At 37.1% G+C, this 24,350-nt stretch overlaps 1 protein-coding gene across 3 annotated transcripts in view; it reads left to right on the forward strand.

Annotated features, from left to right (window-relative positions):
* Positions 1 to 23,997, forward strand: part of LOC145673062 (vacuolar fusion protein MON1 homolog A-like) — a 52,470-nt gene extending 28,473 nt beyond the window's left edge. For all 3 annotated transcript variants that reach the window (XM_081742406.1, XM_081742407.1, XM_081742408.1), the window contains exons 6-8: positions 5,348 to 5,468; positions 9,784 to 10,065; positions 21,184 to 23,997. In XM_081742406.1, coding sequence (XP_081598532.1) covers positions 5,348 to 5,468; positions 9,784 to 10,065; positions 21,184 to 21,324 — 544 coding nt within the window. In that variant the 3' untranslated portion in view covers positions 21,325 to 23,997. The remainder of the gene's footprint in view (positions 1 to 5,347; positions 5,469 to 9,783; positions 10,066 to 21,183) is intronic.
* Positions 23,998 to 24,350: the final 353 nt, after the last annotated feature.

Below are 24,350 nucleotides of genomic sequence, written 5' to 3' on the forward strand. Positions count from 1 at the left end.
TTAAACCAGTCACGCACTGCGTCCTGAACCTCAGCGTCAAACTGAAATCTCTGACCTTTCAATGCCTTCTTTAGAGGCCCAAAGATGTGAAAGTCACAAGGTGAAAGGTCAGGGCTGTAGGGCGGATATCGCAACAACATGGGCTTGACCAGGATGGGGATAATCAATGGTTTGTTTACGCCCCTTCCGAAACATTCTGGCCCAGTTCACCACTGTTGTTTTGAAGACGCATGCATCACCATACACGTCTTTCATACGCCGGAACACTTCAGCTGGTTGACAACTTTCGGCACTCAGAAACTGGATGACGGCACACTGGTCCTGTTTAGACGGATTGGGAATCTTGAACGCCATCTTTCACTCGTTATACCTGCAAAACAGAAACACGTATCAACAACATTACTACACCAGGGTGTCTATCGGTCACGAAAGTCACGAAATCAGAAAACGGTCATGAAAGTCAAGAAAAAGGCACGAAATTTAGCTTTTGGGTCCGTTTTTTTATTTATTTATTTGTACAAATATAAGTACAAACTGGAAAATTTTGTTCTATAAAACGTCAAAATTCATCACCAAAAATATCTATGATCCGCTTTAGACGCTACCAAATCACAAGCAAAGCACGCTTCTATCGCATGCATAAAAATTCGGCCTAATTTGCACCCAAATTTGCTCTTGAGAATCTACGCAGTTTTATGGTTTGCTAAAGAAAAGGTCACGAAAAAGTCGAAGAAATTTAATTTTGGAATTTTAGTAGACACCCTGTACATCCAACACACAGGTACATTAACCATTACACACTATTAAACAAACAATATCCCCCTACACACTATACCAATAATACATGGAACGAACGGGTTTCAGTTGATCGCCCCTTATAATATAAAATATAAGACTTTATAGAAAACTAACTGAAGTGCCTGTTCTTCGTACGAAAAGAATAGGTTTATGGAAAATTGGAAAGGTACATTTGAACGCCTTCCCTTACAATGGGTACTTTAATAGAAATGAAATTTAAAAACACAGATTAACTCGAGTACTAACAATGTTCGCAAATTCATTTCAAAGTGTGCAGCCGTTATACTTTGCTAAAAACTTAAAATTCTTTTTTTACCCTTACAATACGCATTTGAATTAAAGTACATTATTGTATAATGGTCAGTTATAATTATAAAAACTCAGATCTACCCGAGTCCTATGTTCAAGAACTCATTTTGAAGGTTCAACCGTTTACATACTTTCGCCATTTTATTGAATGAATGGAAAATGAAAATAGAACAAAGAATAAAAGAAAATTTCCCACTTTGAAAGTGGAATTTTTGAATACGTCGGGATACTTATTTTTAATAAGGAGCTTATATACTAAGTTTCATCTGCCTAATTTGAGGGATTCGTGAGGTACCCTATTTTTGGCATAAATTTTGAAACCTATCCCCTTTAAGATACTCAGTTTGATCAAAGTGACATGATAAAAGCCCAGTTCGAAGTAGGGGCTAATTATGTTCAAAAATTCATCTTTTAAATGTTTCCGCCGTCTTCCCGTGATAGAGACAGACAACATTGATGTATTTTTATATGTTGAGACAAACATTACAGAAATTGCCTCCCTGCCCCCTCAGAAGCGGATTTTTGGAAAACTTTGGCGCTCGTTTTCACTTATTTTTAATGAGTTCACACACTGAGTTTTATTTTCCTAACATGAGGGACTTGTATTATACTCTATTTTTGGTATACATTTTAAATCCCCTCACCTTCTTGTTAGAATACATATTTTAATAAAAGTGACATGGCAAAAACCCGGCTCGAACGAAGTGCAATGTTCAAAATTTCATTTCAAGCGTTTCAGCCGTTTTCTCTTTATATATATATACAGTGTGTTAATGAACTATACCGACAAATTGTATGGCGAAAAGTGCATAGTTTCAGAGCTAGGGCTGTCCAAAATAGCGAAAAAACTAAATTTCAGTAGGCCCTATTTCGAATTCCAGAAACTATGGATGGCAGTCCTTATCAGCGTAGAGGAAGCCACGCATACACAATCCAAAAGTGCATATTTTATCAATTTTCAATAAGTGTACAGGGTGTAATTCTCAGATATGCTCTCAATAAAGTTTTCAGATATACCCTGCTTTCAAGGAGGGTTCGATGTAGACTGGAGGTAAGCCTAGACAACAATGGACATCCAGTACTTAGGAGGGAAGTCGGAAGTGTTAGAAACCGGCAACTCCATGTTTTTCTGTGTTCAGAATAACGTGTGATGCGATGCATTTCGCCACGGTATATTTCACGTTTTCTTCACTTACAAGCGTGAAAGAAAACTTCGCAGCATGCGTTTTCCCGAGTACGAGAGACCGTTCTGCTGACGATCCTTAACATTTCCGACATTGCGCCAAAGGATTCCGTGTTCACTGCTATCAAGACTTATCATTTGTCTACTTTGGACCAATCATAAAGTCAGAGCATATCACAAAATACGGTTGATGGCAAGTCTGAGAATTTCACCCTGCGGGGAATACTCTGTACACCCATTGTACATTAATGAAGTATGCATGACTGCGTTTACGCTGATAAGGACCCACCATCCACAGTTTCTCAAATGCGAAATAGGGCCTCTTGAAATTTCTTTTTCGCGATTTTGGACAGCCTTGGTTCTGAAACTATGCACTTTTCCCTACAGGTCCATATTAACTTTTTCTCTTATTTTGATGTAAGGAATCACCTCTTACAGTTTGTCGGTATAGTTCATCAACACCCTATATATATACACAAGGGTTGGATTTTTAGTAATGGCAACAACGGTATATCTTGAGAAGTAGAGTACTTAGAAAGTTCGAAGTTTTACAGGCCCTCGATGTAATCACCAGCATTGTGAATCACTAGGGGCACGAGTTTTTCGCAATGCGCGATAAAACGAAATGCGTCAGAATTAAGTAGTTTTCAGTTTCTTGACGTTTTATGATATTTTATGTGCATTTTCATTGTTTTCGTTGCGCGATAAAGCGCGAAATTGTCAGATTTGCGTGAAATTTCTAACAATACGCGATATAACGCAAAATTTTAGAAGTACGTTTTCATTAATTTAAAAACGCCCGTTTTCCGCTGATGGAATAGTAGAACGTGGCATAAGCGGTGCATTTTTTGTGATTTGGACACGGTTATAGAGAACATGTTGCGCATTAGCTTTCACGATCGCAGCTGGATGGGGAGGAGCCGTTTTAATTAGCTAGCCAAAGAGCCCCTTCGTGGGGAAAAAAGGGACAGTAATGTGCGGTGAGACCACTGACCGCTGTCTTTGTAGTTTTGGCCCGTACAATGGAGGGAACATTGGACAGGGTTCCTACTGGTCAGGGAAGTCAGGGAAAACGGTGCAGGTCAGGGTGACTCAGCGAAAAACACTGGAAATCAGGGTTCCTACTCATAGTAAGTTTACTGATTTTCCTTCAGTTTGGTTAAAAGAATATAATTTTCTATGAGTGAAATTTACAATGTCAAGTGAAATATTCACTATATTTTGTTTTTAGGTAATTAATGGTTTATTTCTGTAATGATCGATGAATAGAAGGAATTGTAAAAAATGTCAGGGAATATATTTTCCACAAGAGCTAGAAAATGCGAAACTTTATTTGGAAAATGCAACAAAACACGAAGTATGATAAACGAAGCGAGAAAGTTTCAAATTCTTAGTGCGAAAAACTCGTGTCCCTATGAATCACGTGTTCCCAGCGATGTGGAAGCCGCTGGATGCCGTTGGCAGTGCCTAATCTCTGGATAGTGCAGATGGAGCGATCATCCGCCCGGAGAAGATCATCAGCTGTACGGAAGCGTGTCCCACGAAGTGGTTCCTTCATCTTCGGGAAGAGGTCTTAGTAGCAGGGACTTAAATCTGGAGAATACGAGGAGTGATACAGCACTTCCCAGCCCCAACGATGCAACAAATCAGTGACCGCACCTGCTGAATGTGCCCTTGCATTGTCATGCAGAATGATGGATGGGTTCGTCAGGAAGTGGCGTCGTTTTCGTCTTACACTGCTCGCAGATTGTTTTGCAAAAAAATTGCAATAGTACTCAGCACTAACGGTGTGTCCTTGGGGGACAGTATGGTTTATGATTACACCATCCTAGTCGTATGCAATGATGAGCATAGCTTTCACATTGGTTGGGGTATTCCGAACTGTTGTTTTTCTCGGTGTCCCAGGATAACTCCACTCGTTTGCCGTTTCAGCTGTGGTTCATACGCTCTGGCCCAAGTCTCATCAATAGCAATGATCCGCCGTTAGAAGGCCTCACCTTCACGTTAATACCGCTCCAAGTGTGTTCGAGCGGCATCATATCGCAGCCACTTGTGTTGTTCAGTCAGATCATGTAGAACCTACCTTGAGGCGATTTTACGCAATTTTCAGAACAATCGAATGCGCTAATCCTGTATCGTTGGCCAATTGACGAATCGTGGTGTCCCGATCCGCTAGCACTAACCCGCTCACATTCTGCACATCTTCACATACAGGAGGATGGCTGGAGCGAGGCATATCTGTGACATATTGTATCCGTCATTAAAGGCTTTGACCCACCTTGCTACTGTGCGGTATGGTAATGCACTTGCATCGCAAATATCTTGCAAGACTTCGTAGCACTGTTTTGCATTCCTGCCTCTAGCGCATTCAATTTTCAACCAGCTCCTCTGATCTTGCATCGTAAACATGACTGTATTCTGCGAGCAATCACGCAGCGTGACTATAGTCCACGAGCAGTCACTCAAAACTACCTTCTAATTGCTGGCGCTGCGCGCGCATGGAGGGGAGGGCAGGTGAATTAATGTGCTCTGAGGGAGGGTCGGCATCTAACCTACCACTGGTATGGATTATAATGCATTGCTTTGTTCCCAAGTATATGTATAGCAGTGTTGCCATTACTAAAAACCCAATCCTTGTATTTATCTCTGCTCAGAAGTAGAATTTGTGAAAATGTTGGGACACTAGTGCAATTAATTTTATTGAAGTTGGTATCCCAAGTTTCATGTCTCTAACATGAGGGGCTCATGAGATATTGTGTCTTTGGCTTTCGTTTTAAGGCTCCTTCATTAGGGTAAACTTTAAAGAAAGTAACATAATAAGAAACCCAGTTCGATATTGATACTAACTATTCATTCATTTCCGTTCATTTTTTCGTAACGATGTAAGAGACAACGTCGATTTCATTTATTTAATATATTGCAATATGGTTATTTCAAGCTCTCTCGAAATGAATGAATTTATTCGTCTTATAAATTGAGGAAAGTTTTGAAAGAAGGTAAATATTGGTAAGAATTAGTTTATAAAGGAAACTAATGTGTCTGTTTTACTCTTTCTAGTGGATTTTTACATGGTCATGTTTCCTATTTGTCGGATGACTGCCAAGCCTGCTTGCTTTTGCTCACTGTAGATAGAGATGTGTTCTTCACCTTGTCAGAAGCAAAGCAGAAGATTGTTGAGGTGAGTATTTCAGTATTCTGCTAATGTCCAAAGTATTCTAGTATATACGAGGTCGGATTGATTAGTAACACGCAACAGTTTATATAGAAGAAAGTGTAGTAGGTAACACATCAAGAGTAAGCTAAGAGTTAAAAAAAAAAAAAAAGACATACACAGGGTACCCCCCTCCAAAATACATTTTCGCCGAGACCCAGAAAAGCACGTCAAAGTTGCTCAGACTTGTAAGTAATGCTTATTGGTTTCTTGATTTCTGTATCATTGTTCATTATGAATACGTCCTACGCGGTCAGATCATTAACAAATTATATTATTTAAAAGGGGCTGTGAGGAAGAAGAGACGCAAAACTTGGAAAAACAGAATGAATGCTGCAGTAGGACAATGCTTTCTAGTCATTTGGCTTTCCTCATTAGAGAGTTTGTGGCAAAGAATAATAGGGCTTTTGTACCCTAACCACCCTACTCACCTAATTTGATACCTAGAACTTCTTCCTTCCCCATTTGAAAGTATCCTGAAAGATCGCCATTTCCAGTCCATAGAAGAGATAATAAAAAATTCGCAACAAGAATTCCATGATATTCCAAGAAGTGCGGTAGTGGAAGACGGGCTGGCAACGCTGTATTGATAATGGAGGAAACTGTTTTGAAGGAGATAAATCTGAATAATGTCCATTATATTTAGAAATATCGGTTTCTTTCTAGACATACTACGCATTGCATAACTTTCAGTAGACTTGTGACCTTTGTGCAACTTTCAAAATATCCTATTATTTGTAGATAATTTCTGATAGCTTTCTGATTTTGGTCACCAACATCACTATATCTGTTTTTAATTTGATATTTAATTAAAAACAGATATAGTAATATCGGTGACCAAAATCAGAAAGCTATCAGAAATTATCCACAAATAATAGGATATTTTCTAAGAGTTACAAAGGTAAGTCTACTGAAATTTATGCACCGCGTGGTATGTCCAAAAAAAAAAAAAAAAAAAAAAAAAACGACATTTCTAAATATAATGGACATTGAGAACACATTTTGTCCTAAAACAAAACAATGAGTGTCCTCGATTTGCACTTGCTGATCCACAATTTCTACGTTATCACACGATCACTGTTTATTTACTCAGACTTACAAGAAATAAAAAAAAAGTAATTGTCCCTTTTAACAAATTTTAGTACATCCACATATTAAATTCTGTTGAATTAAGATTTGAGTTGAGTTGAGTTGATTTTGAGTTTAACGTCCCGTTCAGCAGTGAGGCTATATGAGACGTGGACCTTCTGATTAATGTGGAATCCGGAGCCGCGGTGGCTCAGTGGTAGAGCGTTCACCTCTGGTGCTTGGAGTCCCGGGTTCGATCCCATCCCCCGCCAAGTGAACTTTGTGGTGGACAAACCGTGTGCGTGGGTTTTCTCAGGGTTTTCCCGTTTCCTCCCACTTTCTTCATTCCACCATTTCATTCATAACTCATCATCATCGTCTCCTTTAGCCCAACCAGCATAACCGTGGGACGTAAAACTCAAAGATTTCATTTTTAATGTGGAATCCGAACCAGATTAACTCCCGCCGGGAATCGAACCCGGATCTCCCACACCAAAGGCTGAACTAAGATTTGACACGACTACAAGTTTCTCACTTTATATAGCTATGATTTCACATGATATTTCATAACTATGAAATTGTTTGTATACATATAACATTCTTATTGTTATAATATGAAACAAGTTATTTCTTCTATCACTTATTTCCAAGTATGTCACAAACTATAGCAGAATTTACACAAACAACCCTACGTTTCACTGTTAACGCACGCCGTAAAGTGAACGATCCGTTTCCTTTAGCCTCGGAACACAACCGTGGGACGTAAAAAAGAAAGAAAATGGCGTGTGAGACTCGGGTTCAGTTCCGGCGGAGCTCATGTGGTTCGAATTCCACATTAAGCTGTAAGTCCACGTCTCATGTAGCGTAGCTGCTGAAAGGGACGGTAAACTCAAAATCAAATCAAACTAAAAAGAAATAAATAAAAAGAAGTTATAATACGTTTGCATCTGCGGCTTTTGTTTTTGTACTGCAGAGATGTTCAAACTGTGTGATCAATCGGCCCGGAGCTTAACATTGAGCTCGAGCCCGTGTCAAGAGCTCTATATGTGGATAGTGAGCCAATGCTCGGGTTCGAGCCAAAGCCAGTGAGGTTAGTGAGCGCGAGGCGAACCCTATGTAGGGTAGCGCGCTCAGTGATAGTAGGCGCGAGATCGAATTAGCATGAGTCTCGTTTGAAGGTAACGATCCCGAGCTGGAGCGAGTGCGAATATGAGATAGCGTGAGACTCATTGACATTAGTGAGTGCGACTCTGAATTAGCGTGAGACTCATTGACATTAGTGAGTGCGAATCTGACTTAGCGTGAAACTCATTGACATTAGTGAGTACGAGTCTGAATTAGCGTGAGACTCATTGACATTAGTGAGTACGAGTCTGAATTAGCGTGAGACTCATTGACATTAGTGAGTGCGACTCTGAATTAGCGTGAGACTCATTGACATTAGTGAGTACGAGTCTGAATTAGCGTGAGACTCATTGATATTAGTAAATGCGAATCTGAATTAGCGTGAGGCTCATTGACATTAGTAAATGCGAATCTGAATTAGCGTGAGGCTCATTGATATTAGTAAAAACGAATCTGAATGAGCGTAAGACTCATTCACATTAGTGAGTAGTACGAGGCCGAGTGAGCTTCGATTGCAAATTGAGTATCTCGCTGTGCTACACTATCGTACGAGTAAATTAATTAATTCTGCAATTATCTTAGCTAAAATATATGAAAAGAAAAAGTATAACTCAGTAATTAAATTTAGTCTAAGCATATTGCATGCTGTAGTCAAAATGTTTCCAATGTTAGTACGACCTGTGAATAAAACACGTGGAATTACCAAAACACTTCGAACTTATTTGAATATTTAAAAAAAGGGAAATTACACCAGATTTTTTATTTCCTCCGAAGGGATGCAACTTGTCACAAAAGTCTAAACAATCGTTACGGTTGCGCGACCAACCTCAAAATGGATTTTACAATAATGAATTTTAAACGATCTTGTTACTACCACTGCGGAAATAGTGTTTTCGAAAACGTGTGAAACAAATCTGTTATATTTTTGGGCAATACACACGTTTCATCTTGTACTTTAGCTGTTATTTTCTGAAGTTCGTGGTAGGTATTAGCTTCTAGGTATTGCATTAATTTATGTTCTTGTAGTTTGGACTTTTTCGGCCATTATTAATATCATACTCTGTACACTGTATTTGACAGTAATAAGCGACGTACATAAGTACGAGTATCTAGAATTACTCTAATTTGTTGAAATTTAAAATGAAACTACAAGATTATTTCTGGGTATGCTAGTTTGGATAAGTTGATTTGTGTTAGATTGAATGACAATTAGCTTAAGTCGTAAATGTAAGTACATACCAAGCTTATTTCTATACTAAGTTTTGCTTTGCGTGGAAAGGAGACCTGTTTCACGCATATATGAAGTGGAAAGTTGCATGAGCAAATTAAAGTGTCATTTGAAAGTCCAGATATGTATCTTTCAAATGATATTTTGGAAACTTAGTTTGATATCAGGATTTCGCGACCCACCACACCTACTGCAGTGAGTGTCATATCTAGATTAAGAATCTTTGTTTTCAGAAGGCTCTAAGGTTTATTATATTTTCGTATTCCTCCATACACACCATAACGAACTACCAGACATAAAATTATATTAACTCTCCTCGCTGGTCTGGTGGCTAGCGTGCGCACCTTTGCACGCGCGGGTTTAATTTCCGGTGAAGAGGATTGAAATTCGAATGCATTGCGGTGGTTCAGGTTTCACCTTAAAATGTACAGTCAGCTACAAAAGTTCTTTCCGTTTGGTAAAATTTATCTGGGGAATAACGGTGGAACATACACAGTTTCACCGAGTTTCAAGACTGGGACGTACAGAAAATTATAGTCTTTTTAATTTACTGAAAACTACTCATATTGTCCTTCAATTCTGAAGTTATTTACGGAACTAATTTCATCAAACGGAAGAAAAAACTTTTCTCGCTGACTACATCCATGTCACATGTAGTTTTAGTTCTGTAAAGGGACGTTAAACTTCGACAAACAAAACAATAATATTTTATTGCGGTGTTTGTTGCTTACACATACAACATTGCGTAACACATGTCAGAACGTGCCATAAATCTCAATATTCGAAATTTTCTGTGAAGTGTGTAATAACGAAAGATTATGGTTTCATTTTTATTTATTTATTTATTTATTTATTTTTCAGAAACTCCGGCGGTGTAATTGTCTCGAAGCAATTAATGAATCCATTAGTAACCATGGTTATTCTATATCTCAAGTGGCTGTTCAAGATGTTCGACACTTCCTGTATAAATCAAAGTCTACTGCCCAGTATACGAGTCCAGAGTTTGAGCCACCGTATCACATAGAGGAAGAAAGGGAGCGTTTGTTTAGTCTATACCAGTATTTACATTATCGTATTCATTCTTCGTCGCGACCACTCAAGCTGCTGTATCATCAGCTAGAGAAGGAAACTATGCTAGGATGGGTAAGTAGCTTTCTTAAGGAAAACAAATTGGTAGAAAAGTAAGATTAACAAACTCTAACCTTGTTAATAATAATAATTATAAGTATTTGAACTTACCACTTATTTCGTCCTATTATATTTTTAAGTTTCAGCAGTTTCATTTGCCGTCGTTAGCAGATCGTATTTGTTTACTGAATAGTCATTTCATACCTTAAAATGTCATCTTGCATTTGTACGTGCACAGTGTAAAAGTCACATATCTCGAAACACAGTTAAAATATATATATATATATATATATATATATATATATATATATATATATATATATATATATATATATATATATATATATACTCGGCTTTTCTTTCTGAGAAATCATATAGAACGACTATATCCATCTATCGATAGACAGCACCAAAAACTGTAATAGATGTAATAGATGGGGGAAAACGGTCTCTGGTATTGATTCAGCCTCCCAAGAATACATTACTTCCGGGGAAAAACGGTCTCTGGTATTAATTCAGCCTCCCAAGAATACATTACTTCCGGGGAAAAACGGTCTCTGGTATTAATTCAGCCTCCCAAGAATACAATACTTCTCCGTCCTTATCCTTCTGTTGCAACCGGATGAATTTATTGTCCCAAGAATACGTTAAATCTCAACTCGAATCCTTTTATAACCGGAAGTAGCAAGAGACAACCACTTGCGGTTTTAATGTAATTCACCGTAGAGCAAGAACGCTAAGAAAGAGCTATATACAGGGTATTTCAAAATGATGAAAACGATTTTAATTCCTTATATACAATTTTTTATTGCGCAAATTACTTAAAATACTACTCACTATAACTGTCGAAAGTTTAGTGGTAAAATTGTGATACAGTAACTCAGATGCTCAATATTTGTTCCCTTTGTTATCCTGCATACATCAGTTCAGTAATCTAATAACTTGCAGACTCGTTTCAGGATGTTTTCATCAACAGTTTGGACTGCGGCAGTAACGCGTTCGTGCAGTTCACGAACATCTTGGATAGATGTGGTTTGTGCACAATATCTTTGAGATGTTCTCATAGAAAAAAAAATCGCAAGAGTGTTAAGTTTGATAATCTTGATTGCTCAAACTCTCTCGATATCTGCCTTATATGTGAAATGTCTTCCAGACGATTTTCCCTTGCAAATGCATCCTGTTGTGTTGAATTGTTGGTAACTACTTGTGAATGAAGTTCCCTGAGCCGGTACTTTACCAAATTTTGTACGAAACTCGTTTGAACACACAACAGATCGACTAACGTGAAAAATTAGGAGGCAGAATAGTTATCTGCACCACTGACAGCCATCTTGCGACTAGGCTTGCCACCTCTCCCGGAATGGCCGGGAGTCTCCCGGAATCGAACTCACTCTCCCGACCTCCCGGACAAGCTTTGGAATCTCCCGGAATTATGATTTAATGCTGTCACTGTTTTTATTGCCTTCCTGAAAGTAATCAGTTTTAATTTTCTTTTTGAAGTTTAATTCTGTTCCGAAGTTAATTTTCCTTTGGTACGGTATGCATTATGAAATTAAAAATAATGCTCAAGATTTAACGCAATACTAAGTTTTTCATTGTGAACAATAACGTCGGCAAATCGCTCCATATTCAGAACTTCAAATGATAAACAAATGTTTGTTAAACATGTATTTGTGCGTCATCTTTCGTTTGATTTACATAAATACATAGCTACAATAATTGTTTTAAATTTAGTGAAAATAAGAGCGTTTGTTTAACTGAGAGGGAAGGGGAAATAAACACATTGTTGCGGCTAAGAGTTTACGCAAGTACTGAAAAAACGAAAACCCATTGTCGAAGTCTCGAAACTTCTTTGTTTCCCTTTACGTGATTTTGGTTCACTGTATAAATTTAGTTCGTCGAGTGTCACGGTGGAGTAAGTGGGTTTCGTAGGCATTCTTGTCGTTCAATAGCTATGTCTGATTCGGAGACGCAAGAAAAGAAAAGAAAAAGTATTACTGTACATTTAATGACGAGTGGGAAAGTACTTTTGATTGGTTGCAGGAAAAGAGTGAATATGAAGCGGAATGTAGAGATTGTCGCCAAACGTTTTCGATAAAGTTTGAGGCGTTCGTGCAGTAAATGCTCATGCTAGTTCTGCGAAGCACCAACGTTTAGAAAAGGAGAGAAGAGAAAATGCAGTACTTACATCTTTTTTTTACGAAGCCCGACACTGAGGAGGAGGATCTCGTCACGGCGGCAGAAATTACAGCAACGTATCATGGAGTGAAGCACCATCTTGGCTATAACAGCCAGAATTGTGCAAACAAGCTGGCAAGTGTTATGTTTTGTGACTCAGCAATCGCAAAAAAGATTAAATGTGGGCGCACGAAAGCCAGCAGCATTATGGAAAACGTACTTTCGCCATTAGTACAAGAACAGCTAATTCAAGAGCTACAAGAAGCAAAATTCTTTTCAGTGGCCACGGATTCTTCGAATGTTGGTAATCTGAAAATGTACCCGTTAGTAGTGCAATACTTTTCGAAGGAAGAGGGGATACAAATCAGTCTCTTGGACTTTCATGAAGACCCCGATGAAACCAGCGAAAGTATCAGCAAACACATTGAAAAATCGGTTTGTGAAAATAACTAACATTTTGTGGATTTTGCTAACATTTCTTCATTTGCCGCAGACAATGCTTCAGTAAATTTCGGGAAGAATGTTTCTGTGTACGAGAAATTAAAAGCTCGCGTTCCTAATTTGATCAAAGCTAACTGTAAGTGCCACATATTGCATAATAGTGTGAAACATGCAATGAAAGCGTTTTCCTTCGATGTGAAACATCTTGTGCTGAAAGTTTTTAGTGAATTCTCTGCTTATGCGAAGAGAACCAAAGAACTAAAATCATTTTTTGACTGTAAACCAAGAATATAAGGAAGTATTACGGCATGTTCCTACGAGGTGGTTGTTCCTTCTGCCTGCTCTCGAACTCTTCTTCTGAATTGGCCAGCACTTCGATCATATTTTGTATCACAAGGAGAAGATGAATGTTCTAAGATCATATGGGAAGCATTTAAGGACGAAGAAGAATCATATGCTCAAATGATGTGTTTGTTCCTCCAAAACATAATGCAAATATTCAATAATAGCATTAGACTCTTGGAAAGCGAGAACATATCAAGTGCAGAATTACATGAGATCATGATACTACTGAGGAAGAAACTCATTGAAAGAAAGATAGATCAGTACTTTGGGAAGTCAGTTATGGATAGGTTGAAGACTGTGGAAGAGTGCAAGAAAGCAAAGTTTGTAAATGAAGCTAACATTTTCTTGGAGAAGTGCATCTCATACTTGGAGAAATGGTATGATTTTGATAAATCCAGTTTCAAGCTCATGGGAATTCTATCTTTGAAACAGCCAATTAAGTGGGATGACTTGGTAAGTCTCTGTGAAAATTTGAAGTTTGAGATCGATATGAACAAACTATACGACGACTTTTGTTTTGAGAGGAAGGTGAAGACATCGTTGTGTGAATCTAATGATAGAGTTGGGTGGAATTTTTCAAGAAAGTTACACCTCAAGGATGTGGGATTGAGTTACTTAAATTAGTGTCATTCGTCCTCTCAGTCCCTGTTTCGAATGCAACTTGCGAGATACAGTTCAGTGTAATGAACCAATCATTTTGCAAAGAAAGGCGTAACATGGGCGAGGGATTATTGAAAGCTGAACTTCAAATATGTCAAAATTATACTATGCAGTGCAGTGATTTCTATAAATATGCACTTAAGAATCAGAAGCTTTTGAATGCTGCTAGGAGTGACGTAAAGTACAAGTTCAAGAAGAATAATTAGACAGAGGATACTCTGTCCAGAAAAATATTGTTTCATCCTCCAACGACACATGCTTTCTGTTGAGTTATTTTAGTTCCCTACTCTGTGAAATTCACGTTTTTTATCCTTTGTGTTTGGTATAAATAAATGTAATTAATGTTAATTCAAAGAGTTTAGTTCCAAATATGGTTTCAAGAGATGGAGCTGCATTTGACCACTCATTAGAGTTACAGGCTACTGTGTTTCAGCGCTTGATTCACGAGGTTTACCAAAATATCATTTGTTTGCTCCAGAAGTCTCTAAGTACAGTAATGATGTATCTTCCAAACGCGTTGTAGATGTTATCACCTCTAAGCGTGTATAGATTTAATTTAGTATATTATTACTAAATAAAGTTTCAATACTTTTTTTTTTTTTTTTGTTTCATAGAAATCTCCCGGAATTCTATTCTTGTGAGTTGGCAAGCCTACTTGCGACTTGTCCTTGCCACCTAGCGGATGAATTTCGAACTATAACGACGGTACCAAACAAAATTTGAGGATGTGGTTAAAAGCGTTTCAATACAATTTTTATCATCTATATATAATTTTAACGCTATGTAACAATTTCTTATCGTTCAAATAATTTTGAAACATATATATTAATTAAGTGTCCCAAGAATTAAGTGCTATCTCTGACCTTATCCATATACTCAAACCGGGAGTATCAGTGATAAGGCGCTTACGTCTGATGTGTAGGGTCCCTGGTGTGATTCTAGTCTCTCTAAGTGGACTTCGTGGTGGACAAACACCATGTGCCTGGGTTTCTTAGCCTACTGGCCACCCCTACTGGCCACCCCTATGTGTTTTCAGTATGAACATTGGTTAAAAAACCTGGACAATGTGTATTTTTTAAATTAATGCTAATTATTCAACATTTATCTCTATAAAGCATTTAAATTTCTTATTACTAAGTACAAAAATTTACCAAGATTACTTTTAAAATTTATAATACAAAATTATTGAATAAGACGAGACATTTTTCGAGACGAGACGAGACGTCTCGTCTCGTGGCCAACAATAGTTAAGACTGAAATAAATCGTTTTCGCTTGTCCCAAATCAATGGCCTCACTTAGTAAAAGGAGGTTACATGTCGAAATAGTATACAAGTCTAAATAACATTTCTTTAATACCATATATTTATTGGCTTCAATGATGAGAACCATAGACCCAATCAAAAATCTCTAACCTTAGGATACGTTTTCATGCAAGCAATTGAATCACATTGATTTCAATATAAAAGTAAAGTATTTTTAGACTTATAATTAAATGGGCGCATGGGGGGATATTCAAAATTTTAAAAAAATGCTACTTACCAATGAATCCTTCCAATGAATCAAGGGAGTATTCATTGGTAAGTAGCCAATTTTTTGTTAATTTATTTTCAGACGTGTTTTCCACAATAGCCAGTTTTCAGTTTTATTTTAAATTTTTTACAGTGACAGCATTATCAATCAAGTGCTAATAAAATATGCAGTTTTGCTGACATTTTACACTAACGTTTGTTTTTAATTACCTAAGAATAAAACTTCTTTAATAAAACTAAAATTATAATATTACAGAAATTGACCCCATTTCCCCTTCTCAGCAATGGAATTAAAAATAAAATTAAGTCTGAAACTTGCGGTCTATCAGTTTTAATGGAAAATGTATGCACTGAATTTCAGGCCTTAATAACCAGTTCCGTTCGAATTTTCTGAACGTAAAATCGGAAATTTGAATATTAGTACAGAGTCCCCTCTTTTCCCCTATAGTGATTTTTTTTTTTCTAAAACGTTGAAACATGCTTTCGGTTAATTTTAATGAAAAGTTGATCCACCTAATTTCATCTTTCTCACTTGAAGAATTCGTGAGATACTCTGTTCTTAGCAAAATCTGTTTGAACCCTCTTTCGCTTCCCTATAGGACATATATTTCGAAAAATCTTTTAGCTCTTGCTTTTCTGACAAAGGAATATTCTGCACAAATTCATCTATAATAGTTTCTATCTATAATAGTTCTTTAAAGTAAACTCTTGAATGATTCATGTTTAGTTTTGATATTTTCGTTCTATAATATTATATTGTAGGTACTGGATTATTTAACATTTTTTCTTGGAACGTTTTTTCATCACACATTCACGCGAACAGTATGCTTCTGTTACGGTTTTCTCAATGGTTTTCTCTAAAAGAAAGAACGTATGATGTCCACACATTTTCAAAGAAAGATATGAGAACCTTGTCCCTCTGTGAGTGCAAAAAAGACTTCCATATTCGTTTGTGGTTGTGCTTGCGGAAGGGGTTGTTTCTTACGAAGGGTATGTATAAGGGACTTTTCATCGGTAGCTATGGCTTTATATAAATATTTCAGGAAATATATTCATTTTATTTTCGTTATTAATTAGGTTTTTTATGGAGGAAAGGGGGGGATATAAAGGAAAGTTCGTAATTGGCATTTGGGGGCGCGGTGGCTCTGTGGTAGAGCGTTCACCTCTGGTGCTTGGGGTCCCGGGTTCGATCCCAGCCCCCGCCAAGTGAACTTTGTGGTGGACAAACACCGTGTTCGTGGGTTTTCTCGGGGTTCTCCCGTTTCCTCCCACTTTCTTCATTTCACCATTTCACTCATCTCTCATAATCACCGTCTCCTTTAGCCTAACCAGGATAACCGTGGGACGTAAAACTTAAAGATTTCATTTCGTAATTGGCATTTGTGTGGTTACTCGGTGGGGCAGTTCTAGAACGAAAGTGTACTGCAGGAGCAAGAGAGCAAACATGGCAAGTAGTAATAATTTCGCTAGTACTATTTGTAACAAATACCCGCGTAAAGTATTTGAGTAGAAAAAAGAATTTAATTGCCAAAAACTGCATTGTGACATCTCATCCTTATTGGCGCCTTTGGTACGAGGGTTCCGGGTTCGATTTCCGGTGGGAACACTAACCAGCCATCCTGAATGAGGTTGCCTGTATTTTCCTCAGTCATACCAGGCAAATGTTGGGATGGTACCTCACATTCCGAGGTCGCATTCCTTCCTTTCCATTCCTTTCTTTCACCTCAATTACATTGGCGGTATGATCGCCGAGGGACATCATCCCTCATGTATGACGGGCTAACATGGTCGTACATGCTGAAAGTACAGAAATTAATTCCTAATCATCCTCATTGTTTGCTATCATGAATGAAAATTGAGCAATAATTGTAAGATAGTGTGTGTGTTTGTATTTGTTGGAAAATGTGTGTGAACTTATATCATCTTTCTTAGTAAAACCACATGCGTAGAGAAGATTTTATCTTTTAATGTTTATTATTTATGTTCCCATAATTATACGCGACTAAATAAGATGCAAGACTGTAATATCTTAACTTTGCCAATAATAAGTAACTTTAGAACTCTAATACAGATTCAGTCTGGCACATTTTGTTAAGCTTAAATAACGCTCCCTAGTATGTGCTCTTGGAGTCGTAATCGGATTTTTATATTCCTAGTATAATTCCGGCAGCCAATCTTGTTGCCTTCGATAACTAGACACTAATAGAGAGTTTCCTTCACTAATATATATATATATATAGGATGTTTCAAAACATCAACGTTTGGGAGGTGATTCCTGGCATGGAAGATAAGACGAAAAGTATAGACCAGCCTAGGTGCACAAATGCTTCCTTTCGGAGTTACAGGCTGTCAAAAACGTTTTACAAAAAATAAGAAAAAAAGGAAGAAGAAACTTAAAGGTCCGTAGCTCCAAAACTATGAGACTACCGTAGTCGGATCAAGACTTCACTTAGAAAATATTATGTGCGGTATCCAAAAATACATGTTTCAGAATCCTAAGGTACTCACGCAACAATGTTTGTAGAGGCGGTTTGGCTACGGGCATATAATTTGAAGTATTCAGCAAGTATATCTCTAAAAATTGTTGCGGAGTACCACAGGATTCTGAAACATAGATATTTGGATAGGGCACATACTAATTCCTAAATAGTCTTGACCTGACTACAGCAGGTCCCATAGTTTTGGAGCTGTGAACCTTTAAAATTCATTTTTTCATGTTTTCGGTAGCCCATAACTCCGGAAGGAAGCGTTTGTGCACCCAGGTTGGTCTATACTTATTGTCTTATCTTGATGACAGGAATCACCTCCTAAACGTTGTCGGTGTTGCTTTGAAGCACCCTGTATATAACATTAAAATCAGCAGTAAGTTAGTGTGTGTAGTGATCACTAGTATTTTAGCAACTTACTGCTGATTTTAATGTTCTCTGGGAAAAAGGAGGGGCAATCCAAATGAAATCGACCAATTTCCTGGTCACAGGTTGCTGACAAAATTTATTTATTTATTATTTTTTATTTTTTACCTAAGATTGTACCACATTCAGGGAGTTGTAAACAAGTATTCATTTATTTTTTAGCCGCGCAGGTTTGTAGCGGCCATTTTGTATAGGCGCGTGTGCGCATTCAGCACTTTTCAGAGGATTCCGTTAAACGCTGTAACGTTTTAGGTTTTAAAGATAATGAGTTCAAACCAAAACCATATGAAAGATAATGGAATGGACAAGATTCTGTGTTCTGTGGACATTGAGGTGTACTTTAGAACGTCGGGGGAAAAGCCCTGAACATTGATGTTAGAAATCTAAAAATGACCGTTTTGGAATGTATATTTTGAAATGAGACTCACCTTCAATTTTTGTCTACATAGAGACTAGATAACAGACAACGTCACAAACGAGTTTCAGATTTGAGAACCATATACTGTGAAACCTCTCTAAAGCGGACAGCCGTGGGGAATAAAAAATTGTCCGCTATAGAGAGGTGTTCGCCTTAGGGAGGTTTCAATATTTTCTTACGTAAATGAGTAAACAAGGTAATATGCAATTCGAAACAAATATTTTTGCATGAATCATAAATTTACGAATGTTGCGAAAATGTTACTGTACCCGCATTATCCTCCGCCATCCAATACTCTATGTTCGAGGGATAACATGAAAATAACATGTTATAGTTCTCTGCACTTTGCACTTATCACTTTACTACGTTTTCAGTATGTCACTTTAATTTGTGTTTAATTACAGTCCAGTAGTGTCTTTTTTTGGGACAATATACGTGCCCGCGGGCAAAAAAATACCAAATTTGTCTTTTGTTTGGTTAGAGATTCCAGCGGGTTAGTAGAATAGCATGTCATTCCAAACGGCGGACAATTATCAATCACTTTTGTGTCTAAAACAGCCTGGGTGGGAGTGGGATGCAAGCAAAAGACGTGAGAGTGTTGTTAAACAGAGGTGCTTCGTCTGGATTGGAAGCAGACAGTTGAGAAGGCAAAATGCTGTCATAATGCTTCCTTGGTGACACATGCATGAATTACTAAAAATGTATTTTTACTGTACTTTTCAACTTGTTTCTAGAGAAAGTGTCGGTAATACGTAGATAAATAATAACTATAAAAGACAGAGAAGACTGTCCGTGTCCGTACTAGAGAGTGTCCGCTTTAGAGAGGTTTGCCAATATGTTTTTTCCTATTACAGTGTTTGGGGATTACAAAATATGTCCATTACGGGAGGTGTCCGCTTTACAGAGGTGTCCGTTAGAAGAGGTTTCACTGTACTTGATTTTTTGGAAGCTTTTATACATTTTGAATTTTCGAAAATCGTTTATTTTCACCATCAAATATCTCAGGTAGGACGTAAGTGAAAAATCCCAAAATTGCACAACATTTGTGCAGTAACACGTAGGTAAAATTGCATCAGTGAGACGAGTAGTTCCTGAGTTACAAGTTGTTACAATGATGTGAAATTCGAAATTTTAACAGTTGAACAGATGTATAGGTTTTGTGTTGATAGTATCTCAGGCATACAATTTATCTATGTTTCATCAGAAGTGCAGTCAAACAGCAAGAAATTCGAGATTTGCTGCTTGTAAAAGAATTATCAATACCAGATCATATCATATGTTATGAATTGTCACAACCAGATGAATTTACTGATTGCAGTACTTCAGTACTTCCAGAACATAACATGTTGTAATTTTACCTAATGATAGCGTAGTCTGTATTTACGACGAGAAATGACGGATTGGGAGAATTGAAGACATCAGTCAGGACGATCTTTTTGTTCACTTTTTCCATCCCCATGTCCCAAGAACCTCTTTTAGACTACCTACGAATGACAAGGTGTGGGTGTCAATCACTAAGGTTCTTCGGAAACTAATACCCACAGAGTTCACAATTCCTACAGGTCGTACTTTCAACATCAGTGCCAAACCCTCTACGCAAATTAGTAAACTGTTTACCTCACTGATGTCTTAACAGCAGCGCTATAGGCAGAAAAGAAATAACAGACGCTTTTCGTTTTTTTGTACAAGATATGATTCATAAATTGTGCTCATTTTACCAATTTAACATGACTGTCGTGCTATTTTGACTTTTGCTACAAAGTTTATATCCGCGCTTCATGATATTAAGTCCCAGTAAAGTAAAAACTTATAACTCAGAAACCACTCAAGTCTCAGTGATGGAATTTTACCCACTTGTTACTGCAAAACTATCGTGTATTTTATGCAAATTTTAGATTTCACTCGCGCCGTTCTTGAGATATTTGATGGTGAAAATACACGATTTTCGAAAATACGCAATGTTTTAAAAATTTCCAAGAAATCAAGTATATGGTTCTCAGATTTGAAACTTGTTTGGACCGTTGTCTATTATTATCTAGTCTCTATGTAGACAAAAAATTGAAGGTGAGTCTCATTTATTTCGTTTCAAACTGTATATTCCAAAACGAACATTTTTAGGTTTCCAACACCAATGTTCAGAGCTTTTTCCCCCGACGTTCTAAAATACGTCTCAATGTCCACAGAACACAGAATCTTGTCCATTCCATTATCTTTCATATAGTTTTGGTGTGAACTCATTATCTTTAACACCTAAGAAGTTACAGTGTTTAACAGAATGCACTAAAAAGTTCAAAATACGCTCAGGCGCCTATACAAAATGGCCGCTACGACAAAACCTGCGCGGCTAAAAAATAAGTGAATACCCGTTTTCAACTCCCAGAATATGGTACAAACTTAGGTAAAAAATAATCAAAAACTAAATTTTGTCAGCAACCATCATTGGTCGATTTCATTTGGATTGACCCAGGACTAAATTAAATATTTGTGGGACCGAAGCTTTCATTAGTGTGTAAATGTCGAAGGAAAGAGAATTAGTAGCCAAAATCGTACTAGGAATACAAAAATACGATTAGGATATTTAGGGCACATAGTAGTAGATAAGTGTTAATTAAATAAATTGAGCATTGTAATTTTTTCTTTCCTTTATAGGTTACATCGGGGTTCGAACTATATATAACCTTTGAACCTCTGGTCACGAAGCTTAGTGCTATTAATGCAGTGAACAAACTCCTTAGGTGGATCAAAAAAGAAGAGGATCATTTATTTATTCTAAACGCTCCGACATTCTAAAGTGATGGTAGTTCGTATTTAGTTGGATGATGGATTACCAGAGTAAATTGTAAGTAGCTAGAAGTTGACAAGAGGAACAAGAAGAATCCGACTAAACTTAGTGTGATCTGAACTTTCAAGGAGAGAAGAAGCAATGTGATAACATACTGAATAACCGCTACTGTTGTGTGTATGTTAAAACTTCCATGACAGTCACGGTACTAAACACTATAGGATGAACTAGCTGTGTGAATTTTCATATTTAATGGTTCATGCCTTTTTGAAAAAGGTATGTGCCTTAGAAATAATAGAAATTCGTTATAAAAACAATTATTTGTGAAGGGTGTAAAGGAATATTTATTATAAATGTCTAGATTTCGTACAGCTATCACATGACCACCATTCCCTTACAGATCTATATCTGGAAGTCTCGTTTGCGAGTTAGAAGCCTCAACAGTTTGTTCATGCCAATATACGTATCCTCGTCTCTCATTTCTCTGCTAGCATTCACTCACCTCGCTGTAGCCTATGCGAGAAAATGGAAAGATATGTCAAGTGACACGGTCTCTCCGATCTCCAGATTTAACTCTATAGACTTTTTCCTGAGGCAAAAGAATAGTTCCATTTATGAGCACCTGTTCAATCTGGTTGAAAAAAGAACCTCATGGCAAAGATTGCATCACTGCGTTCAGTACAACACACCGAGCAGTTTTGAACAAATCTGTCGGAATATGATCTACATGTGCCTTTTGAGGTTCCGGTTTTTTTTTTTTTTTTTTCTTTCTTTTTTGTACTGTAGCTCGGTGAATCTCCGCCATAGGATTTTATAATAGATTTTCTTTTACACCGTGTAAGTAATTGTTTTCATAAATAGATAGAAAGAGCACCGCTCTCCACTACGTGAAATTGAGCGGTCATTTTGGTGATAATATATAAGACTTTTTCCTGAAACTAACTTGTGCCAATTACATTCCTTTTTGCTATTTAGTTTAAAATATATGTGTAGGTAGTAGACCCAAAAATGGCTGCTATGGTTTTACGTAAGAAGACGTTTCTTGGGCTGGAATTGTATTTCATGATATAGGAGTTTTCGTTTTGGAGGATTACTAGCTATAGCAGAAATAGTAATATAAATAACATTTTATTACGAATAATTTATTTCTTTCTCATAGCTTTAATCAATGTTTCGTATTGTTAACGATATAAAAGTACTTAGTTTCTAGCTAAACTTTGAATACACGAATAGAAAACATGAGGGTGATAGAAAAAGTATTTACAAAGGAAGAACTAGAGCCAGTTGCTCTTAGGTCTCGGTTTTTAGTTACGATGTTAGTAATCCTAATTCATAATAGGTCAAATGAGAAGGAAGAAATGGAATCAGAGACGTATAATAGGTTCGTTCATTGTGATTTGGAACTTAATAAGTCACGAAATACCTTGTTCCGAAGACTAGTATATTGTCGAAAGTAATATATCGTGACAATGAAAATGAGTACAACATGTAATAAGCAAATCGAGATATTTAGGAAGGAGAAAATCGAGTCAATGTCGTGAAGACACCATTTTCGTAATAATTCAAAAAATTGATAGTCATGAAGTACAAACTCCGCATAGTATGTCAGGAATACATGGTTCCTAATCGTAGTAATCTGAAACTTAAAAAAGCTATAACATGACAACTCGAATCTGAAAAATTTAATATACTTCCTCATTTATAAGTACTAGAAAACATGAGGAGAAGCACTGGGAACTTTATACATGTAGTTCGACCAGTTTCCGAACTTGAATAGACACAGGGTGAATTGTTTCAAACCTTCAAGTAGTATTTCCGAAGCGGATAGTTCATAACAATTTAAGTTTTACATCTGTAGGAATAATCATAAGAAGCTCTTTATTATAAATTAATATATGAAGTTGTAACAAAATATATAAAAAATAAAAATATACCAGCATAGCAGATAAACTAGTGATCAGTGTGGAACGTAGGCTAGTTGCTAATAACCAAGTCATATAGTTTGCTGCAACCAATCGAATGAGGAGGTAACACCTTGCTGAGAAATTGATGAACGGCGACAGGCGCAAAAAGTAGAATTCAGTCTTTCTAGAAAACATAGAACTGAGTCATCTTTGTGTAATTCGGAAAATTTGTAGCGAATTCATGTGGAACAGGCAGGCCACTGTGTGTTGGGGACGACACATAATTATTTATTTTATCGCAAGTTATTTTGTGTATGAAATGTCTGAATAAGATTGTTGCTTGTTGATTCATCAATAGAGAAATGTTTGTTGTTCTGTCCATTCTGACTGAGTTCGCACCTGCCCATTGTTGTTAGTTTCATGAGTTGCGTAAATGATTAAGTGGATCTCGATTAGTGACCACAGTTTATAGTAATGAAGATGATAACTAGGTCATATATCGATTCAGCTTCAGAAGTTACGTTCACACTGCCTGTTGTACGACCGCATTCTTACGCGTAAAATATACAGAATCCTCGGACAGGTCAAAATAATTTTCTTTTTGTATTTTTGTCCGTCATGTTTCTGAGTTGTCACTTCTGTTGTCATACTTTGTACATTTAAAATTGTTAATCCATTCGCGTCATATGATACTGAGTACTCGCACGTTCGTATTATTTCGTATAAATCTTGTGAGAGCTTAGTTTTCAACGGTGCACTATCCAATATGACTGCATTTTATAATGCCTAGTCCACCCTTACCCGTATATTCTAAATTGAATTGTAGATATGGTACGTGAGCAGTTCCTTCGTGGTGGAAAAGGATTTGTCAATAAGTATGAAAGACCAACTGTATGTATTGACAGATTTCTGCAACTAGCGTCATTACACGTTTAACCCTGCAATTCTAAGGTGCACTCGAGATCACATGCGGTAAGATTGGATCATATTGAACTTAATGCAGTTTCAGTGAGAAAATCGTTTAATACAAAACACACACACTGTAAGAAACGTCAGTATCTATTAATTTATGAAAAAATAAGCTACGTGACTTTCATATGAAAAGGTGGAAGTGCGTACAGAAATTAATA

Source organism: Thermobia domestica, chromosome 16, assembly GCF_964235325.1.
Source record: "Thermobia domestica chromosome 16, izTheDome1.hap1.1, whole genome shotgun sequence".
Classification (NCBI taxonomy): domain Eukaryota; kingdom Metazoa; phylum Arthropoda; class Insecta; order Zygentoma; family Lepismatidae; genus Thermobia; species Thermobia domestica.